Source organism: Paramormyrops kingsleyae, chromosome 1, assembly GCF_048594095.1.
Source record: "Paramormyrops kingsleyae isolate MSU_618 chromosome 1, PKINGS_0.4, whole genome shotgun sequence".
NCBI classification, from domain to species: Eukaryota; Metazoa; Chordata; class Actinopteri; order Osteoglossiformes; family Mormyridae; genus Paramormyrops; species Paramormyrops kingsleyae.
The window spans coordinates 622,900-642,646 of record NC_132797.1 but is presented as its reverse complement, the minus strand read 5'-3'; the positions used below and the strand labels follow the sequence as shown (position 1 = coordinate 642,646).

Below are 19,747 nucleotides of genomic sequence, written 5' to 3'. Positions count from 1 at the left end.
TTTGTTACAAATAAAACTGCTTTCCCAAAATAATACATGTTCATATTTAAGCATTTCTTGAAAAATGAAGGTGTGCTTGCACAAAGGGGAAAAAAAGGTTTTTACACTAAAATGAACCTCCACATACCCAGAATGCCGTGCGGCACAACCTCAGCCTGCACAAATGCTTTGTGCGTGTGGAGAATGTGAAGGGTGCTGTGTGGACCGTGGACGAGATGGAGTACCAGAAACGGAGGTCACAGAAGATAACGGGGTGGGTGCTGCCCGTGACACTCTAACAAGGGTTTGGGGGAGGGGGTGGGGGAGGGGGAGGGCATACACTGTCAGAGGAAGAATTGGTGAGCGGGAGAAATATCTGAATTCTCAGCAACATATTCTTCAATCAAAAAGTGTAACCTTCCAGTTTATGATTAAGAATGGTTCCTTTTTTATCTTTACTGTTCTTATGCACATTGTGCTCCCTACTTTGTGCTCACATTGTACTTCATTCTGCACTGTATGAGCTCACTGTGAACTTTCCCTGGATATCTTGGGTTAGGCTGCCTTCCTCAGCAGTGCAGCTGCACTGTAAATGCATCATAAATTGACGTTTTCCAAATGTATGAGGTGCCATGTCTGTCTGCTGTGGATTTACAGGAGCCCCACGCTAGTGAAGACCCTGCCCCCCAGTCTGGGTTACGGAGCAGCACTCAACGCAAGCTTACAGGTAACTGGTGGGGTCTCCTGTGGACCCCCAGGACAGAATATTATCCTTTTGAGGCTCTTGTGGTGTAGGGGTGGATGGACAGCTGAGCTCCGTACCTGGGGCGGGGTGGCGTTGGGAGGGAGTCAGACTAAGCACTGTTCTTGCTGTCATAAGGGAGATAAGGGCCCCCTGTGGCTGAGGTTGGAACTGCATCTTCAGTTCACAGTTACCAAATTCATGCTTGTAACTGATTTTAGTTTTTCCAAGTGTAAATGGAAAATTGTTCATGTTTGTCTTGTCTTGGGGAACATTTTGCATAACTGCTGGTGAGCATATCATCTATTTCAAGCCCATTATAAAAGACTTTGAAAAACTTGAAAGAAGTACTGAGACAGGCGATACTGATGTATCAGACAGAAAGACCATGTTTTGCACTGTATAATTAGTTTAATTAGCTTCATCATGTATTATAGCTTCAAGGCAGGGAATTGTATTTGTCTCCATGTTTTTTTAGTATCCTTATGTTGCTTAGCTGAAGTTTCATCCTAAGAGGCAAAGAGCTATTTGGCTCATTTTATGGGGGAGAAATCTGGGGTTAGGGTTAGGGTTAGGGATAGGGATAGGGTTACTGCAGGTCCTGGGCCTTCAGCTGAGCCTGTAAGTTAGCAGATGCCTCACATTGTCTCTCCCTGTCTTTCCCTGTCCTCCCAATGCTTTTGTGTCTCTATTTTCTGTCTCGCTCACATTGTCTCTCCCTGTCTCTCTCTGTCCTCCCCTATGCTTTTGAGTCTCTATTTTCTGTCTCGCTCACATTGTCTCTCCCTGTCTTTCCCTGTCCTCCCAATGCTTTTGTGTCTCTATTTTCTGTCTCGCTCACATTGTCTCTCCCTGTCTCTCTCTGTCCTCCCCAATGCTTTTGTGTCTCTATTTTCTGTCTCGCTCACATTGTCTCTCCCTGTCTCTCTCTGTCCTCCCCAATGCTTTTGTGTCTCTATTTTCTGTCTCGCTCACATTGTCTCTCCCTGTCTCTCTCTGTCCTCCCCAATGCTTTTGTGTCTCTATTTTCTGTCTCGCTCACATTGTCTCTCCCTGTCTCTCTCTGTCCTCCCCAATGCTTTTGTGTCTCTATTTTCTGTCTCGCTCACATTGTCTCTCCCTGTCTCTCTCTGTCCTCCCCTATGCTTTTGAGTCTCTATTTTCTGTCTCGCTCACATTGTCTCTCCCTGTCTTTCCCTGTCCTCCCCAATGCTTTTGAGTCTCTATTTTCTGTCTCGCTCACATTGTCTCTCCCTGTCTCTCTCTGTCCTCCCCTATGCTTTTGAGTCTCTATTTTCTGTCTCGCTCACATTGTCTCTCCCTGTCTCTCTCTGTCCTCCCCAATGCTTTTGAGTCTCTATTTTCTGTCTCGCTCACATTGTCTCTCCCTGTCTCTCTCTGTCCTCCCCAATGCTTTTGAGTCTCTATTTTCTGTCTCGCTCACATTGTCTCTCCCTGTCTTTCCCTGTCCTCCCCAATGCTTTTGAGTCTCTATTTTCTGTCTCGCTCACATTGTCTCTCCCTGTCTTTCCCTGTCCTCCCCTATGCTTTTGAGTCTTTATTTTCTGTCTCGCTCACATTGACTCTCCCTGTCTTTCCCTGTCCTCCCCTATGCTTTTGTGTCTATTTTCTGTCTCGCTCACATTGTCTTTCCCTGTCCTCCCCTATGCTTTTGTGTCTATTTTCTGTCTCGCTCACATTGTCTCTCCCTGTCTCTCTCTGTCCTCCCAATGCTTTTGTGTCTCTATTTTCTGTCTCGCTCACATTGTCTCTCCCTGTCTTTCCCTGTCCTCCCCAATGCTTTTGAGTCTCTATTTTCTGTCTCGCTCACATTGTCTCTCCCTGTCTCTCTCTGTCCTCCCAATGCTTTTGAGTCTCTATTTTCTGTCTCGCTCACATTGTCTCTCCCTGTCTCTCTCTGTCGTCCCCAATGCTTTTGTGTCTCTATTTTCTGTCTCGCTCACATTGTCTCTCCCTGTCTTTCCCTGTCCTCCCCAATGCTTTTGTGTCTCTATTTTCTGTCTCGCTCACATTGTCTCTCCCTGTCTCTCTCTGTCCTCCCCAATGCTTTTGAGTCTCTATTTTCTGTCTCGCTCACATTGTCTCTCCCTGTCTCTCTCTGTCCTCCCCAATGCTTTTGAGTCTCTATTTTCTGTCTCGCTCACATTGTCTCTCCCTGTCTTTCCCTGTCCTCCCCAATGCTTTTGTGTCTCTATTTTCTGTCTCGCTCACATTGTCTCTCCCTGTCTTTCCCTGTCCTCCCCTATGCTTTTGAGTCTCTATTTTCTGTCTCGCTCACATTGTCTCTCCTTGTCTTTCCCTGTCCTCCCCTATGCTTTTGTGTCTATTTTCTGTCTCGCTCACATTGTCTCTCCCTGTCTCTCTCTGTCCTCCCCAATGCTTTTGAGTCTCTATTTTCTGTCTCGCTCACATTGCCTCTCCCTGTCTTTCCCTGTCCTCCCAATGCTTTTGTGTCTCTATTTTCTGTCTCGCTCACATTGTCTCTCCCTGTCTTTCCCTGTCCTCCCAATGCTTTTGTGTCTCTATTTTCTGTCTCGCTCACATTGTCTCTCCCTGTCTTTCCCTGTCCTCCCCAATGCTTTTGAGTCTCTATTTTCTGTCTCGCTCACATTGTCTCTCCCTGTCTTTCTCTGTCCTCCCCAATGCTTTTGAGTCTCTATTTTCTGTCTCGCTCACATTGTCTCTCCCTGTCTTTCCCTGTCCTCCCCTATGCTTTTGTGTCTCTATTTTCTGTCTCGCTCACATTGTCTCTCCCTGTCTTTCTCTGTCCTCCCCAATGCTTTTGAGTCTCTATTTTCTGTCTTGCAAATATTGTCCCTCCCTGTTTCTCCTTGTCCCCTATGCTTTTCTGTCTCCATTTCCCTTCTCACTCACATTGTCCCTCCTTGTCCACCTCAGTGCTTTTGTATCTCTGTTTCCTGTTTTCCTCACACTGTTCCTACTGTCCACCCCACAGGCCGCCTTAGCTGAGAGTAACCTCCCCCTCTTGGGGAGCCCCAACTTTATGAGTGGCAGCTCCACTGGTCTGCTCCAGGCAGCGCACGAGGACCTCAACGGTTCGCTGGATCACTTGGACAGCAATGGGCACAGCAGCCCCTGCTACTCTCCACACGCACTCATGTGAGTGAAGCTCTGGGCCTCCCCATCCCCACAGCGCAACACATAATGTCTTATTTGGTTTACTTTGTTCACCATGCATCAGCTGACCATGGCACCTGTCTGTTGATTACATTTGTAACACTTATGTCATTTTCACTTTTACTGGTAGGAAAATTGGCCAGTTAAGGTCTGTAGGGTAATATGTGGATCTAAAAATACATCCATTAAAAGGAAACCTATTGTTTCAGACTAACCTATAATCAGGGGTCATTACAGATTTACTTTTAATTACTCTGATGTCAGCATTGTGGGGGTCTGGATGTTATATTTTATGTAAGACTGTTCCTATTAATATTTAGCATCCAACTGTGTCATTAATTACTTTTAAAATCTTTGCCGTTCCATCTTTTTTAATGGAGTGGAGATAGGAAGACTATTAAAAATTGATGCCTTGTGGGTTTTAGAGACGTGTTTGTAGGGAATGTCAGATTCAGACATGCTGGTGGTCTGTGTTTACCACCCTGAGGAAGATGGCCATGGGTGTTCACTAGATTACAGCCTTTCTCTCTGGGCCCAGATGGCGATAGTCCAGTGGTGAAATTTACATAGACTCGGCCTGAACAGATGAATTTGGCTGGGCTACACATCCTGTACTGCTTGCTTCTAATGCACTGATTTTCACTTATGTCTCTTGATGACCTGCTGATGACCCATCCATATAAAATTCCTCACCCAGGTGACCCAGTTATGTATATGACTCATGTAGGAGTCTCACACAGAACATGTCCTTGAATATCTTTAAAGACTAAATAAAGCTGCTTCCAGTTCGCTTAATAGGACACTCTGTTGCAGCACGTGCAGGTCACGGTGACCGAGCCGCACTCTGCTTTAGCGCGTATGCTAATCCGACACGCTGGAATGAAGGAGGATTCAGAGGCTCTGCACAGCATCGGCAGTATCGCAGCCTGATGTATCTAAATCTGTCTAGTTGTTTAACTAGGCTCATAAATGAACCAAATTTCGAATCACAGCAGAGGCTGCAACCAGATAACCAGGTTATTACAACGCACACATCTACAGATGGATTATTGTCTAGTATTAGTGCAATGGGCTGGAAATCATTTATGTTAACTATTTTACAATATATTCTGTGACCCTATTTCAATGCCCTAGTGAACTGGGTCTAAATATTTATCATGCTAATAATATTCTGTGACTGTCACAGTCAACTAGGGAGATTATTATTATTATTATTATTATTATTATCATCATTATTATTATTATTATTATTATTATTATTATTATTATCTGCAATGGGTTGGCACCGTGTACTTGACTTGAGTACATACCCACGCAACCTTGCATAGGACAAGCAGGTATAGAAGATGGATGGATATAATAATAATAAATAATTATTTGCCCCATATTGGGTGAATTGTTGGATGGATTATTACTATATGTAAAGCATCCCTCATGTTTTTGTTCTCATTGCCGTCATTCATGTTCCTCTTCTCATTTTCACTGACATGACATCATTGCAGCTGCAGGAGTTCAGGCACTCACAACGCTCAGCCCACTTTGCCTTCACAGAATTGCCCCCTTCGCAGTTTCTCCGATAGTCGCAGGAGTTCAGGCACTCACAACGCTCAGCCCACTTTGCCTTCACAGAATTGCCCCCCTCGCAGTTTCTCCGATAGTCGCAGGAGTTCAGGCACTCACAACGCTCAGCCCACTTTGCCTTCACAGAATTCCCCCTCTTGCAGTTTCTCCGATAGTCGCAGGAGTTCAGGCACTCACAACGCTCAGCCCACTTTGCCTTCACAGAATTCCCCCTCTCGCAGTTTCTCCGATAGTCGCAGATGTTCAGGCACTCACAACGCTCAGCCCACTTTGCCTTCACAGAATTCCCCCTCTCGCAGTTTCTCCGATAGTCGCAGATGTTCAGGCACTCACAACGCTCAGCCCACTTTGCCTTCACAGAATTCCCCCTCTCGCAGTTTCTCCGATAGTCGCAGATGTTCAGGCACTCACAACGCTCAGCCCACTTTGCCTTCACAGAATTCCCCCTCTCGCAGTTTCTCCGATAGTCGCAGATGTTCAGGCACTCACAACGCTCAGCCCACTTTGCCTTCACAGAATTCCCCCTCTCGCAGTTTCTCCGATAGTCGCAGATGTTCAGGCACTCACAACGCTCAGCCCACTTTGCCTTCACAGAATTCCCCCTCTCGCAGTTTCTCCGATAGTCGCAGATGTTCAGGCACTCGCAACGCTCAGCCCACTTTGCCTTCACAGAATTCCCCCTCTCGCAGTTTCTCCGATAGTCGCAGATGTTCAGGCACTCGCAACGCTCAGCCCACTTTGCCTTCACAGAATTCCCCCTCTCGCAGTTTCTCCGATAGTCGCAGATGTTCAGGCATTCACAACGCTCAGCCCACTTTGCCTTCACATATTCTCAGCACGTCCATCACCCATAGCTGTCCTGCCCCGTAAAGTGGCATTTTGAAATTTGTAGCATTTATTTTTGTAATGCTTGATACTTGTTAGACACCCCATTATCTTACTGTAGGAACTAATTTATACCTATTTTTCTAGTTTGTGGTTTACACATACACAACTGAAAATGAGACGTCCGGCTATAGGGTTTACATTTGGCTCGGTGACGTAGCCCCACCAAAAGGAACGTCATTCTCTCCACCGTCTATCTGTGAAGCTCCTGCCAAGGACTTTAGCTGTATTTTAGAGTCATATTGTTAAGAAGGCCAAATGGAAATTAATTAATGTCATTAACAACTGAACCAATGGTTATTCACTTTCTCACGCTGCGGAATTGTGGGTAATCGTCTCCCATGCTCGGTCTCAGTCGGCATGCCTCACTAGTATAGTCAAAATTTAGTAGAAAAGCACCACCTGAATAAGGGCATAGCAGTGCGAGCGATGAATCTGTTTAACGACAATGCAATGGCCACATTTTTGCGAAATCGAAAAGGAGGCAAAAGAGGCTGTCATTGGATGGGTTCCTTGTTAAAGTCGCACAAACAGAAAAAGATTCCAGTGAGCCAACAGATAGCAGTGATTCCGTTAATTATAGTGAAAGTCGCCCTACAAAATAACCCTCCTCTTCTCTCTCGTCTCCCTCACACCATCCACGATTCTTTTCAAAGGTAAAGTGCAGGTTAATTTGTGTTATGTATGTTTACTTTATATTTTGTATTAATAATTTTTATATGAATATTTTTGAGTTGTGGAACGGACCATATGAGTTTCCATTATTTCTAATGGGAAAATTTGCTTTGATATACGAGTACTTTGGATTACAAGCATGTTTCCGGAACGAATTATGCTCGTAAAACAAGGTACCACTGTATTTGTATTTAACTATCGCCTTACAGTCATATTTAATTACCGTCATGTTAAGTGTTGTTTGTTCAGCGGCATTAAGAATTCCCTTTTATCACCCACTTCCTGTCTTGCGTTGTCATGTTTAGTAGATACTCAAACCCTCATAACCCGCGTATATTGACAGCTGGCTCTTGGTTCCTTGCCGTTACGAGCCTGATATCCATTTGTTGCGACGTATGTGATAGTATCTGCCAGATGCGCCAGGCTCAGTGATTAATGGCTCGACCTCGCTGCTCATACTCCTCCTGAGGAGGAACTCAGCAGCCCTGAATAATAACTAGCTTGCGGTTGCTCTTAACGAGAAGAGTGAAAAATAGCGGACTCTGGCTTCAAGCTTCAGGGGGTGAGGGGACAAGAAATCCTTCTTTTGTCTTTTTCTCTTGGTACCAGTTCTTCACAGTTTCTCAGTCCACTCCACAAACATTAGCTTCTGTCAACTGGATGCATATTATCTGCATTCTGAAGTTGAGCTGCTGATATCCATTGACCGAGCTACCAGGCTCCCAAGGACAAACACATATGTGTGGATTTATTCTTTAAACTGAATGAATGACATCAAGCAGTACCTGAGTTTTGGGGACACTGACTATAAGTAGTTTACCATTATTCGTTTCCTTAGGAGACACATTTATCCTTCATGGGCTAAATTATATACAGCTGAATTTTGAGAACATGTATCAGGACTGAGTGTCTAACTCCAGGATTTCAGCTACAACCTACTCTGGATCCAAGTAGCTCAGTGCATCAGTGAACATAGAGATGGAGAATGCAGCTGTTCCTCTGTGTTACCTGCATGTGGCGTTTCTGATTGCTTTTCTCCAGTGGCAGTGGCATTAAACTTTGTAAGCAAACATTTCAGTCATGTCATTGAAAGGTAGTGAGAGGTTAATCCTCCATCATGGAGGCAAGAGCTTCTCACGTGGCCCAGAACATTCAGTATAGCTCATGAACACATCCAGCTGCTCGGCCGTCAACCACTGACAGCGGAGCTGGAGGCTTATGGTGTCCAGCGGAGACGTAAATGTGACACACGCGTGAGCTGGAGGGCCGTGGTGTCCGGCGGAGACGTAAAGGTGACACTCGCGTGAGCTGGAGGGCCGTGGTGTCCGGCGGAGACGTAAAGGTGACACTCGCGTGAGCTGGAGGGCCGTGGTGTCCGGCGGAGACGTAAAGGTGACACACGCGTGAGCTGGAGGGCCGTGGTGTCCGGCGGAGACGTAAATGTGACACACGCGTGAGCTGGAGGGCCGTGGTGTCCGGCGGAGATGTAAATGTGACACACGTGAGCTTTGAGGGCCGTGGTGTACAGTGGAGATGTAAATGTAACACAAGCGTGAGCTGGTGGGTCGTGGTGTCCGGCGGAGACGTAAATGTGACACACGCGTGAGCTGGAGGGCCGTGGTGTCTGGCGGAGACGTAAATGTGACACACGCGTGAGCTGGAGGGCCGTGGTGTCCGGCAGAGATGTAAATGTGACACACGTGAGCTTGAGGGCCGTGGTGTACAGTGGAGATGTAAATGTGACACAAGCGTGAGCTGGTGGGTCGTGGTGTCCGGCGGAGACGTAAAGGTGACACACGCGTGAGCTGGAGGGCCGTGGTATACAGTGGAGATGTAAATGTGACACAAGCGTGAGCTGGTGGGTCGTGGTGTTCAGAGGGGGCGTAAATGTGACACGTGTGTTGTTTATTTCAGGCAAGCAATTCACGTCAAGGAAGAGCCGCTGAGCATGGATGACGAGGACTGTCCGTTGTCCCTAGTAACAACCGCCAATCACAGTCCGGACTTGGATGATGACAGAGACCTGGAAGAAGGGAACTTTTCGGAAGACCTGGTATAAAAAACAGCCCCCCAGACTGAGGCCAATACTCCGGCCCGCGACTCCCCCAATCCCTCAGACTACAATCATTTACGGCCAATTTTCTTGTGGATTGTTTATTCAGCATGCAGCACGGATACAGTCTAAAGAAATGGCTGTCAGTGCTCTTTGGGATGCAGAGAATGGCAGGCATTAAACGCTCCTCCCTTTTCTTTGTTTTTCTAACCCAACAAATACTTCATGAACTCACCTTGTGAACTGGGCCGTCGAACACAAGGAAAAAAAAAGAGTCCGTTTTTGGAAAACGTGGAAGCCAGTTCTGCGGAATGTTAGTTGCCTCCCTCACTGCCAAAAATTAGTTCTGGTTAAATCCAGTGGGAATTTCACGCCTGCAGAAATTACCACACGTTAATGGAATCCAGTTACCAGTCACTGCAAACTGTTGGCGATCTATCAGTTGCACAGGAGTAGTATCAGAAATTAGTGACACTGCCTATATGTTAACATTATAAAACCAGATGTTTTTTTAATTACTAGGAACTTCACGGAATTATAATTTTGGCTCAACCCAACTGTAAATGACATCTGATACCCAAACATAACCATAGTGAAGAGTAGGTTTACTTTTCTTTTTTAGCGCGGATATGTGTTTGATATGAAACTGAAATGAAAGCGCTAGATGCACTTCTGCATGCTCTGCAGCTGTCTTCATTACCTCTTCTTGCTCTGAAGCTTTGTCTACCTGAAAACAAAGGCAACAGCTAGAAACCAAACGCCGCCAGTGTCCGGGCACTCAGTCAGGAGCTGCCATTCTGTAGCTTTAATTAGCACAAAGGAAGCTTTCCATCCACCGTTTTAAGAACCTCTGGGATCGTTTTGTTTAGCCCTGTGCAAAGTCAACAGAGACGAATGTTTGATTTAATGACTAGTTGTCTACCTACATAGAGTCTAGAAGGGGCTCTGACTCCATCTTAAGACCAGGGGAGGGAGTGGGTGGATATCAGCAGGGATCAGCCATTTGTGGATCAGGAGGTGCACCAACCAAAATGACCTTTGACCTCTGTATATCATAGGAAGTGCAGTTTTTTAAGTAATCATTGTTACAATCCTCTTTCTCGTTGCTGTCTAATTTGCATTTCTCACGATGCTCATTTCTAGTGAACACTCACCCTAGTGTTAGCATAACTACTCTGTACCTTTGTTTTTCCACATGGTTTGCTTACAGCTGCATAGAATGAATCTGAAAACATGGTAACCAAACATAAAGGTCTAGTAAAGCCAAATGAACAATAATAATAATTTATTAATCAATATGTAATAACTTATCTGGCTTGGCTGTCAAGTGAGGACAAAAGATTCACAGCCATTGAGAACATTGCATTCGTGATGAAATTATCTTTTTTATGGGTGACATTTGCTATATAATATGTAATTCATTTTGTGAGTATTCATCCATAGCTGTGTAGATATAGCTAGTAAAATAGCTACAGACAGATTAAAACTTCTTAACTTTATCTTGTGATTTTTTAATAAGTTAAAATGTATGGAAATAAGGCAGATTTCTGCATGGATTTATTCCGTTTCGCCAGTGTTATCTATAAAAGGGAATGTGGTTGTTTTAATTGTCATTTCTGTTTTTAGTCAAACCAAAGCTACACAAAGTTCTGCCTTTTCTCTTGCAGCATTGTAAAACTAAAAATACCCCCCCCTCACCAAGACTTGAACACCGTCCAATATCTTGGGCACTTGGACTCCCGTGATTTTGCTAAGACCACTAATGGATGAAAAGAAAATGAACTTTCTGTTAAGCAAAAGAAAAAGAATAGTAAGTAGTATTTGACAGCACTAATTGTACATATGATAGCCGCTATTATTGTGCTGCGTCTACAAAAATGCTTCCCTTTGCCGCCTGAACCAAGGCAGCTCATAACCTGATTGTTTATTGCTTTGCCGACATTTTCAGACTGAGCATCGCTGCTACACGAGAGTGCGCACTTACACACACACACACACACACACATGGAGACACACACACACACACACACACACACGGAGACACACACACACACGTACACACACACATACACATGGAGACACACACACGTACACACAGACATACACATGGAGACACACACACACACACACGTACACACACACATACACATGGAGACACACACACACACGGAGACACACACACGTACACACACACATACACATGGAGACACACACACGTACACACACACACATACACATGGAGACACACACACGTACACACACACACACACACACGGAGACACACACACACACACACACACATATGGACACACACACATGCACTGGGACCCGCCTCAAAGCAGCTTGGCTCACAGATGAATTCTAAGGGTTAGAGTCCCGTAGGTAGGATGGAAAGATGCGGCCTTCTGGCAGGACCAATGCGACGGTCTGGTGTCTCTCAGAAAGGCCTCCCCAGCCCACCCTCAGCCAGGCTCTGCCCAGCAAATTCACAATCATTACATCCACCGACATGGGACACACCAGAGCTGCAGGAACCGGTGTGAAAATTACATCCTCAGCGTCGGAAACAGTTTCAGTCACAGTCAGCCACTTATATGAGAATTATTAAAACACAGATATAGTGTAGGTGAGCCATGCTTACACAGGCAACACGCCTGTATTTCCAACACGGAAATATGTTGGTAGTCTAATAATGAGATGAGTTAATAAGAGGATAGAAGGAAGCCAAGCTCACCCAGACACTGACACCTTAGTGCTGACGATTTTGGGGGGTGAAATGCCACAATAGCGATAACCTCTAGGTTTTGCATAGGTCTTATATTTAAAAAAAAATAAGATTTACTTGAAAAAATGCACAAGAAACTGATAATGGTTTTAAATAGCTACTTGCACACACACATACCACAACAAGAACCTCCTAAACTGCGATCTGGATTTCTGTGAGGATTTTGGTTTGTCTGGATTTATTTAAAAAATGTTCCGTCTGTACTTGGATAATTTGTGCATCTTATAAAATGTCCATGGACCTTATCCCCCCCCCTAGAATTAAAAGACCCAGCCCTTCTTTTCATGAGAAGATGTAGCTTTTCTGCATTACAGTCGCATTTTCTCTGCTCCCCTGTCACTGCCAGCAGAGGACAGCCTCCCTGTTTTTTCTGCATCTGCTTTGCGTAGCTGTTGTAGGGCTTTAAACAAATATGTGTATCTATTGCTCGTACCTCTATGTGTACCTTATGATGCAGTATGTCTGGAAATAAATGACTCATTGTATTCTACTGTCATTCAGCTGTGGCTGGCAGCTTCAGCCCCTTGTATACATTCGATTGGAACTCTAGCAAAAATATCCATTTATGTATTTTGTGATTTTTTAATATATATATATTTCATTTAGGTAAACTAATTTTTGATACTTTTCATTACTGTGTACTGTGTCCATACCTTGAATTCTCTGACATGTAGAAGTCATGGTTGAGAATTATTGTAACAACTGTTATTTGTTCTGTATTCATGGCTTTTCACTGCTGAATAAAATAAAGGACCAAAAAGCAGGATGTGAGAAGCAGCAGCTTTCTGCTTCCTCTGTCACAGTTCTGCCCACAAAGCCATGGACTTGGCATCGACCCGCCATGGTCGGCACCGGCTGGGTGTGGCCCCATACATACTGCTGCCCTCTGCCTGAGCTACTGGCATGCCAGAGTCCTTCTCAGACAGAGAGCCCTGGATTCCCTCACCTGCTCCATGTTTCTGTAGCACTCTTGACCTTTGATGGAAAGTATTTTTGTGCCGAGTTACATTACATCATTCTGGTTCTTGGCAGATTCATACGAAGCAACATCTAGTATACGGCATAGAATTTTCACTGATTTATACAGCTGAAAGTCATTGAAATTCTATGTAAATGCATAAATTGAGACCCTTACTCACTTTGCCACCTATTAAGAGGAGAGGTAAGGAGCATGCACTGTTGCAATGTGTAAAGAGCATGCACTGTTGCAGTGTGTAAGGAGCATGCACTGTTACAGTGCATTGCCACAACCACCACATAACAAACCACCTCAGGGGTGAGAACTTGAGTGCAGCCATGTGGCGGGTGATCCCTCAGCACCACACTAGTATGAATGGACCAGTGTGAGGTTTTCTTTCTGGTGGCTGCAGTGCCAATCCTGCCACCAACCCCCAAGTTATTCCCTATAACTGTATGTAGATTAACATCATACCCAGAACAAAGTAATTGCAGGTTAAGGGCCTTAAGGCAATTGCTCAAGGGCTCAACAGAGTAGAATGATTCTGGGCATTCATGGGATTTGAACCAGCAACCTTCTAGTTACTAGCACAGATCCCTAGCCTCAAAGCTACCACTCTATGCCACCTATTAAGCTTCCTGGGAACTAGGCTTGTAACGATGAATCGCGAATCGGTTAAAAATCCATGTAAATGTATGACGATTTAAACTGGCTGCCGTGGAAAATGAATCGCTACTTTAGGAGTACTTCACAGTACTTTAACAGAAAAATGACATTTGATTTCACGACGTCAGTTCAACGTCAGATGTCCCTGCGTATTCACGTCGACGTCGTACGTTAGTTTTTGGTTTTGACCGAACGCGAGTGAATTTGAAATTGAGGACACGCTGCTGGGCGGCACGGTGCCGCAGTGATTCGCACTGCTGCCTCACAGCAAGAAGGGCTTGGTTTTGGTCCCGGGTCCTTCCTGTGTGGAGTTCGCACGCTGTCCCCGTTTTCACCGGGGGCTCCGGTTTCCTCCCACGGTCCAAAAGCGTGCAGGATAGGTTGATTGGTGAGTCTAAATTGGCCCTGCAGTTGTGTGTGTGTGCACCTTGTGGTGTGTTGGCGACTGCCTGGGCTTGGTTCCCATCTGAGTCCATTGTTCCCGTGATAGGCTCCGGTCCCCCCCCCCCCCCGCAACCCCACTTGGGATTAAGCGGTTTCAGAAAATGGATGGACGCATTGTCCGATCTTAAATCGGTGGTGTGGCAGCATTATAGCTTTCCGGTAATTACAAATGAAAAAGCACAGACAAGACAAAACTGCATGCAAACATTGTAAAAGACTGATAACATACACAAATAGCATAACAAACATGCTTCAACATGGCCACCGGCACCACAGTGAGCTCAATTCACCACCGCCAGAGCGAAAATTATTAAAAGGGCAAACCACGCTAAAAAGCTGCACATGCAAGCCTTAGTTTATTTGAAGATTTTTTTTTTATTTACTTATTTTCATTTGGGATTTTTTTTAAACAGTATTTTATTCAATTTCAGTTGCACCGTTAAGAAGAGGACACGTTTTGCACAGTTTAGAAAAATAAATAAAGGAATATTTTTTTATAAATTTGTCTGCAGCTCATTCTGCAAAAAAAAAAATTGTGGATCGTATCGAATCGTGAGTTGAGTGTATCATTACATCCCTACTGGGAACTAAAACATGTCAAGGCATTAGCAGACAAACTACAGGGTCACCTCTGACCTGCTGGAACCAAAGTGGATGATGTTACTTCACTGCCCACGATCGTCCTCCAATCACATAGCCAAGATTTCCTCATATGACCAAGAGAGGTGTATGGGCATTATAAACAAATATTATCTTGTTAGTTCATGTGGTTTTCTGAGAATCCCCCACAAATAAGCCACTTATTTGCAGCTTCAATAAGGTCTTTTCCTTTTGGGAGTCCCCTTCAAAATTAAGATTCAATTGATATTCAAGTATCGCAATATTATGGTTTTATGAACAATTTTATTATCACAAAAAAACTTTCTGCTGTCATTATGTTAAAGTCAAAATTAGTATTTTATTGCCTGAAATGGGTGTTTTGTTCGAAATTACCATGTAGCTGGTCTGTAAAATGAGTCACTGGAGAATATGTGGCAGAGTAATGCTAATCATCCATTATTATCATGCATATATTGAAAGCATAAGCACTGTAGCAGGTATGGCTGATAGCATCGGCACTGTAGCAGGTATGGCTGAAAGCATCGGCACTGTAGCAGGTATGGCTGATAGCATCGGCACTGTAGCAGGTATGACTGATAGCATCGGCACTGCAGCAGGTATGGCTGATAGCATCGGCACTGTAGCAGGTATGGCTGAAAACATCGGCACTGTAGCAGGTATGGCTGATAGCATCGGCACTGTAGCAGGTATGACTGATAGCATCGGCACTGTAGCAGGTATGGCTGATTTCATCTACACCATCTCCAGCGTTGTATCTTTCTTACAGTTTATTTGCATAACCTGGTCATTTTGTGTTTCTTTCTTATGTGTAAAGTCCACTTAACAGCCACTTTTCCAGTTCTTCCTATGTAGTTTTTATATGTTGTACCAGGTTTGATGCCCATTTCACCTCCAGAACCACACCAAAGGCCCAGAGACACCTTCCTGTTAGCTGTAACTAGTTCGCCTATTTCACCTCCAGAACCACGCCAAAGGCCCAGAGACACCTTCCTGTTAGCTGTAACGAATCTGCCCATTTCACCTCCAGAACCACGCCAAAGGCCCAGACACATTCCTGTTAGCCGTAACGAGTCGGCCCATTTCACCTCCGGAACCACGCCAAAGGCCCAGAGACACCTTCCTGTTAGCCGTAACGAGTCGGCCCATTTCACCTCCGGAACCACGCCAAAGGCCCAGAGACACCTTCCTGTTAGCCGTAACGAGTCGGCCCATTTCACCTCCGGAACCACGCCAAAGGCCCAGAGACACCTTCCTGTTAGCCGTAACGAGTCGGCCCATTTCACCTCCGGAACCACGCCAAAGGCCCAGAGACACCTTCCTGTTAGCCGTAACGAGTCGGCCCATTTCACCTCCGGAACCACGCCAAAGGCCCAGAGACACCTTCCTGTTAGCCGTAACGAGTCGGCCCATTTCACCTCCGGAACCACGCCAAAGGCCCAGAGACACCTTCCTGTTAGCCGTAACGAGTCGGCCCATTTCACCTCCGGAACCACGCCAAAGGCCCAGAGACACCTTCCTGTTAGCCGTAACGAGTCGGCCCATTTCGCCTCCGGAACCACGCCAAAGGCCCAGAGACACCTTCCTGTTAGCCGTAACGAGTCGGCCCATTTCGCCTCCGGAACCACGCCAAAGGCCCAGAGACACCTTCCTGTTAGCCGTAACGAGTCGGCCCATTTCGCCTCCGGAACCACGCCAAAGGCCCAGAGACACCTTCCTGTTAGCCGTAACGAGTCGGCCCATTTCGCCTCCGGAACCACGCCAAAGGCCCAGAGACACCTTCCTGTTAGCCGTAACGAGTCGGCCCATTTCGCCTCCGGAACCACGCCAAAGGCCCAGAGACACCTTCCTGTTAGCCGTAACGAGTCGGCCCATTTCGCCTCCGGAACCACGCCAAAGGCCCAGAGACACCTTCCTGTTAGCCGTAACGAGTCGGCCCATTTCGCCTCCGGAACCACGCCAAAGGCCCAGAGACACCTTCCTGTTAGCCGTAACGAGTCGGCCCATTTCGCCTCCGGAACCACGCCAAAGGCCCAGAGACACCTTCCTGTTAGCCGTAACGAGTCGGCCCATTTCGCCTCCGGAACCACGCCAAAGGCCCAGAGACACCTTCCTGTTAGCCGTAACGAGTCGGCCCATTTCGCCTCCGGAACCACGCCAAAGGCCCAGAGACACCTTCCTGTTAGCCGTAACGAGTCGGCCCATTTCGCCTCCGGAACCACGCCAAAGGCCCAGAGACACCTTCCTGTTAGCCGTAACGAGTCGGCCCATTTCGCCTCCGGAACCACGCCAAAGGCCCAGAGACACCTTCCTGTTAGCCGTAACGAGTCGGCCCATTTCGCCTCCGGAACCACGCCAAAGGCCCAGAGACACCTTCCTGTTAGCCGTAACGAGTCGGCCCATTTCGCCTCCGGAACCACGCCAAAGGCCCAGAGACACCTTCCTGTTAGCCGTAACGAGTCGGCCCATTTCGCCTCCGGAACCACGCCAAAGGCCCAGAGACACCTTCCTGTTAGCCGTAACGAGTCGGCCCATTTCGCCTCCGGAACCACGCCAAAGGCCCAGAGACACCTTCCTGTTAGCCGTAACGAGTCGGCCCATTTCGCCTCCGGAACCACGCCAAAGGCCCAGAGACACCTTCCTGTTAGCCGTAACGAGTCGGCCCATTCTCCTCTGACCTCTCTCATTAACAAGCTGTTTTCAGGCACAGCACTGCCCCCGACTGGATGTTTTCTGTTTATTCCTCCATTCTCTGTAAGCTCTAGGCACCGTGGCTTGTGAAAATCCCAGAAGGGCGGCTGCTTCTGACATGCTGGAACCACCAAGTTTGGCTCCTGCTTTCTAAAGTCACTTGTTATATAGGTGTTATAATGCTTTGTGTATCAGTGAGGGAGCCTTCTGACCCCATCTGAATGCTGTATACAGTATTTAATCATTTTTAGGCATGTGATTCTCTGCTTGCCTGCTTCAGTTAATGAGCAGGTGTGCGTGGCAAAGTACCAACGAAGTGGACACGTATGCGGCATTATACGGGTTTTACATTTGGTCATTTCTCCCAACAAAATACTTCTGACTCTCCTCTTACATGACAACAAAGTATAAATAAATATTTTGATCAATTCTAGAAAATATTAATACTAATTTATTAAAATAAAGCAGATCCTATTACTGCAGCCTTTATAGAAATATAAGGTAAAGTACAGACACAGCCTAGTCTAGAACCTCTGAATTAGTTTTGCTGCTGTTTTTTTTCTTTGACTACTTTCATGCTACTGAAAATAATAAGGACAAGGTAACTGCATCATTTAGTATTGTAATTTGTAAACAATGCAGCTGAAAGTGGCCATTAAAAATGTGCAAAATGCATGGCAGTGTTTTTAAACCAAGTCTATAAATTGTGCTTTATCTGTCTGGCTGTCACTGGCCAGCTCTCCTAGCTGGAAAATCAGATCCCGCTCATATGCAGTCCTTCCAAGGACCTCTTCCATCAAACTCCATCAATTTCATGCGAATCAGATCAAGACCTAATTGCCAGTTCATCTGAATTTATTAAAAAGAGGTTTCAATTACGTACCACCACTGAATTCTGATGCACCAAATTAAATTAGGACCCTTGATTGTATCTGTCTTAAACCCAGACATAGGCCTACTTAAAAAAAATAAAAAAAAAACTTCAGAAAAGGAAGTTCCTGTTCAGTTAGCCCTTAAAAAATCCTACATTAGTGTGAAATAGCAGGTTAAATCACTTACTGAAGATTTTTAATGACATTTCACTGTTCCTCGTATAATTACCCTTCATCTAAGATATCCTGTAATGATGTTGGACAGTCGAGTTTGGGCTCACTGGCTTTTCTTCATTAGCATGTCGTTCCCATTTCACATCACGGGGTTTAATTGTATTGCTGAATATGCACAGCACTGCACTGAGCTCTAATCAAAGTGGATTCACGTGTATTATTCATACCCAAAAATCCGTCCACTTGCTATTTTTTATAAATAAAAGAATACGGAAAATACATCCAGAATACATAAATCAGCTGTCATTTACTTGCATATTCCTGGCCTGTCTTCCAGACACGCCAGCGACCCCATCTCTATTCCACAAGATTATTTTCATCAAGATTAAAACGCAGCTACATTAAATATACATACTAATTCCTGCATGAAGTAATCAAATTACAAAGCAGGTGACAGGGCGCACCGAAATTCAAATGATTGCCCTTAACGAGGAGGGAGAGGTGTGCCCGGTGTTAAAAGGCGGAGAGCCTGATCATGATGCGGGGAGATATTTGCTACGGATAAGAATTAAGCGGATTATTCTATATATTAGTGACCGATAGCAAAGTACACAGGTTTACTTCTATAGCCTATAAAACGGGCAGAATTCTTTAACCAAAAATGACAGACTTGGTATTATTTATCTCTTTAGCGTATAGTTATTTCTGCTTTTTGTATTAAATTAACATATTACTATTATGTGCTGAACTGTTGGCTTTCTTGCTAAGGTTTTCGGGGGAGAGGGCCCATCTAGAGACTTGAACCGGACGTACCTTGGTCATACTTTCGGTTCCTATTCCTGTTCCTATTACTGAAGCATTATTCTAACAACTTTCCTAAGTTGAAGAAAAACGAGTTACAGAAAATTGAACTTTTCGACTTTGATGTCAAAATAAATATACCCATTTTTATTACTTTTGGACTGTTCATACGATCAAACAGATTGCCTACTGCGCCATTTAATTAATGCTCTGAAGTCGGTGGAAATTCAACAGCTTTTGCGAAAGGAACACTAAACCTAAAGCCACGTATTAAATATAAAAAGCCAGCCTCCAACAAAACAAATTAGGCAGTTTGTGGGGACAAAGAGGGGGCAACATGCCTGCAGACCGCACGTGAACATGCCATTATGTTACATTGGGAAATAAGCATAAATTGCAGGTAGTGTCCTAAGCCGGGCACCATTAAATGCAGCCTCCACATGAAAGAGAATATATGTGAGAAATGAGAGAAAAAAGTCAGACGACTAGGCCTATATGCACCGACTATAAGGCATTCAGTGCTCCTGAAAGAGGTGTTGATTGCCCGCTCCTAGTACCTGCGTATGAGAAACGCGCATGGCGATATTCACATTAATGTTTCCTTTTCTTTTCCTTTGATCTATGATTTGCATTTTGCCGCCCACGGGCAACTCTCTTTGCAAAT

General features: G+C 45.3%; 1 protein-coding gene across 6 annotated transcripts in view; it reads left to right on the top strand.

Moving 5' to 3' along the window:
- The window catches only part of LOC111854601 (forkhead box protein P2-like), a 110,652-nt gene extending 98,027 nt beyond the window's left edge, over window positions 1-12,625 (top strand). For all 6 annotated transcript variants that reach the window (XM_072711110.1, XM_072711062.1, XM_072711000.1 and 3 more), the window contains 4 exons: window positions 132-253; window positions 637-706; window positions 3,699-3,862; window positions 8,936-12,625. In XM_072711110.1, coding sequence (XP_072567211.1) covers window positions 132-253; window positions 637-706; window positions 3,699-3,862; window positions 8,936-9,080 — 501 coding nt within the window. In that variant the 3' untranslated portion in view covers window positions 9,081-12,625. The remainder of the gene's footprint in view (window positions 1-131; window positions 254-636; window positions 707-3,698; window positions 3,863-8,935) is intronic.
- The last annotated feature ends 7,122 nt before the right edge of the window (window positions 12,626-19,747 follow it).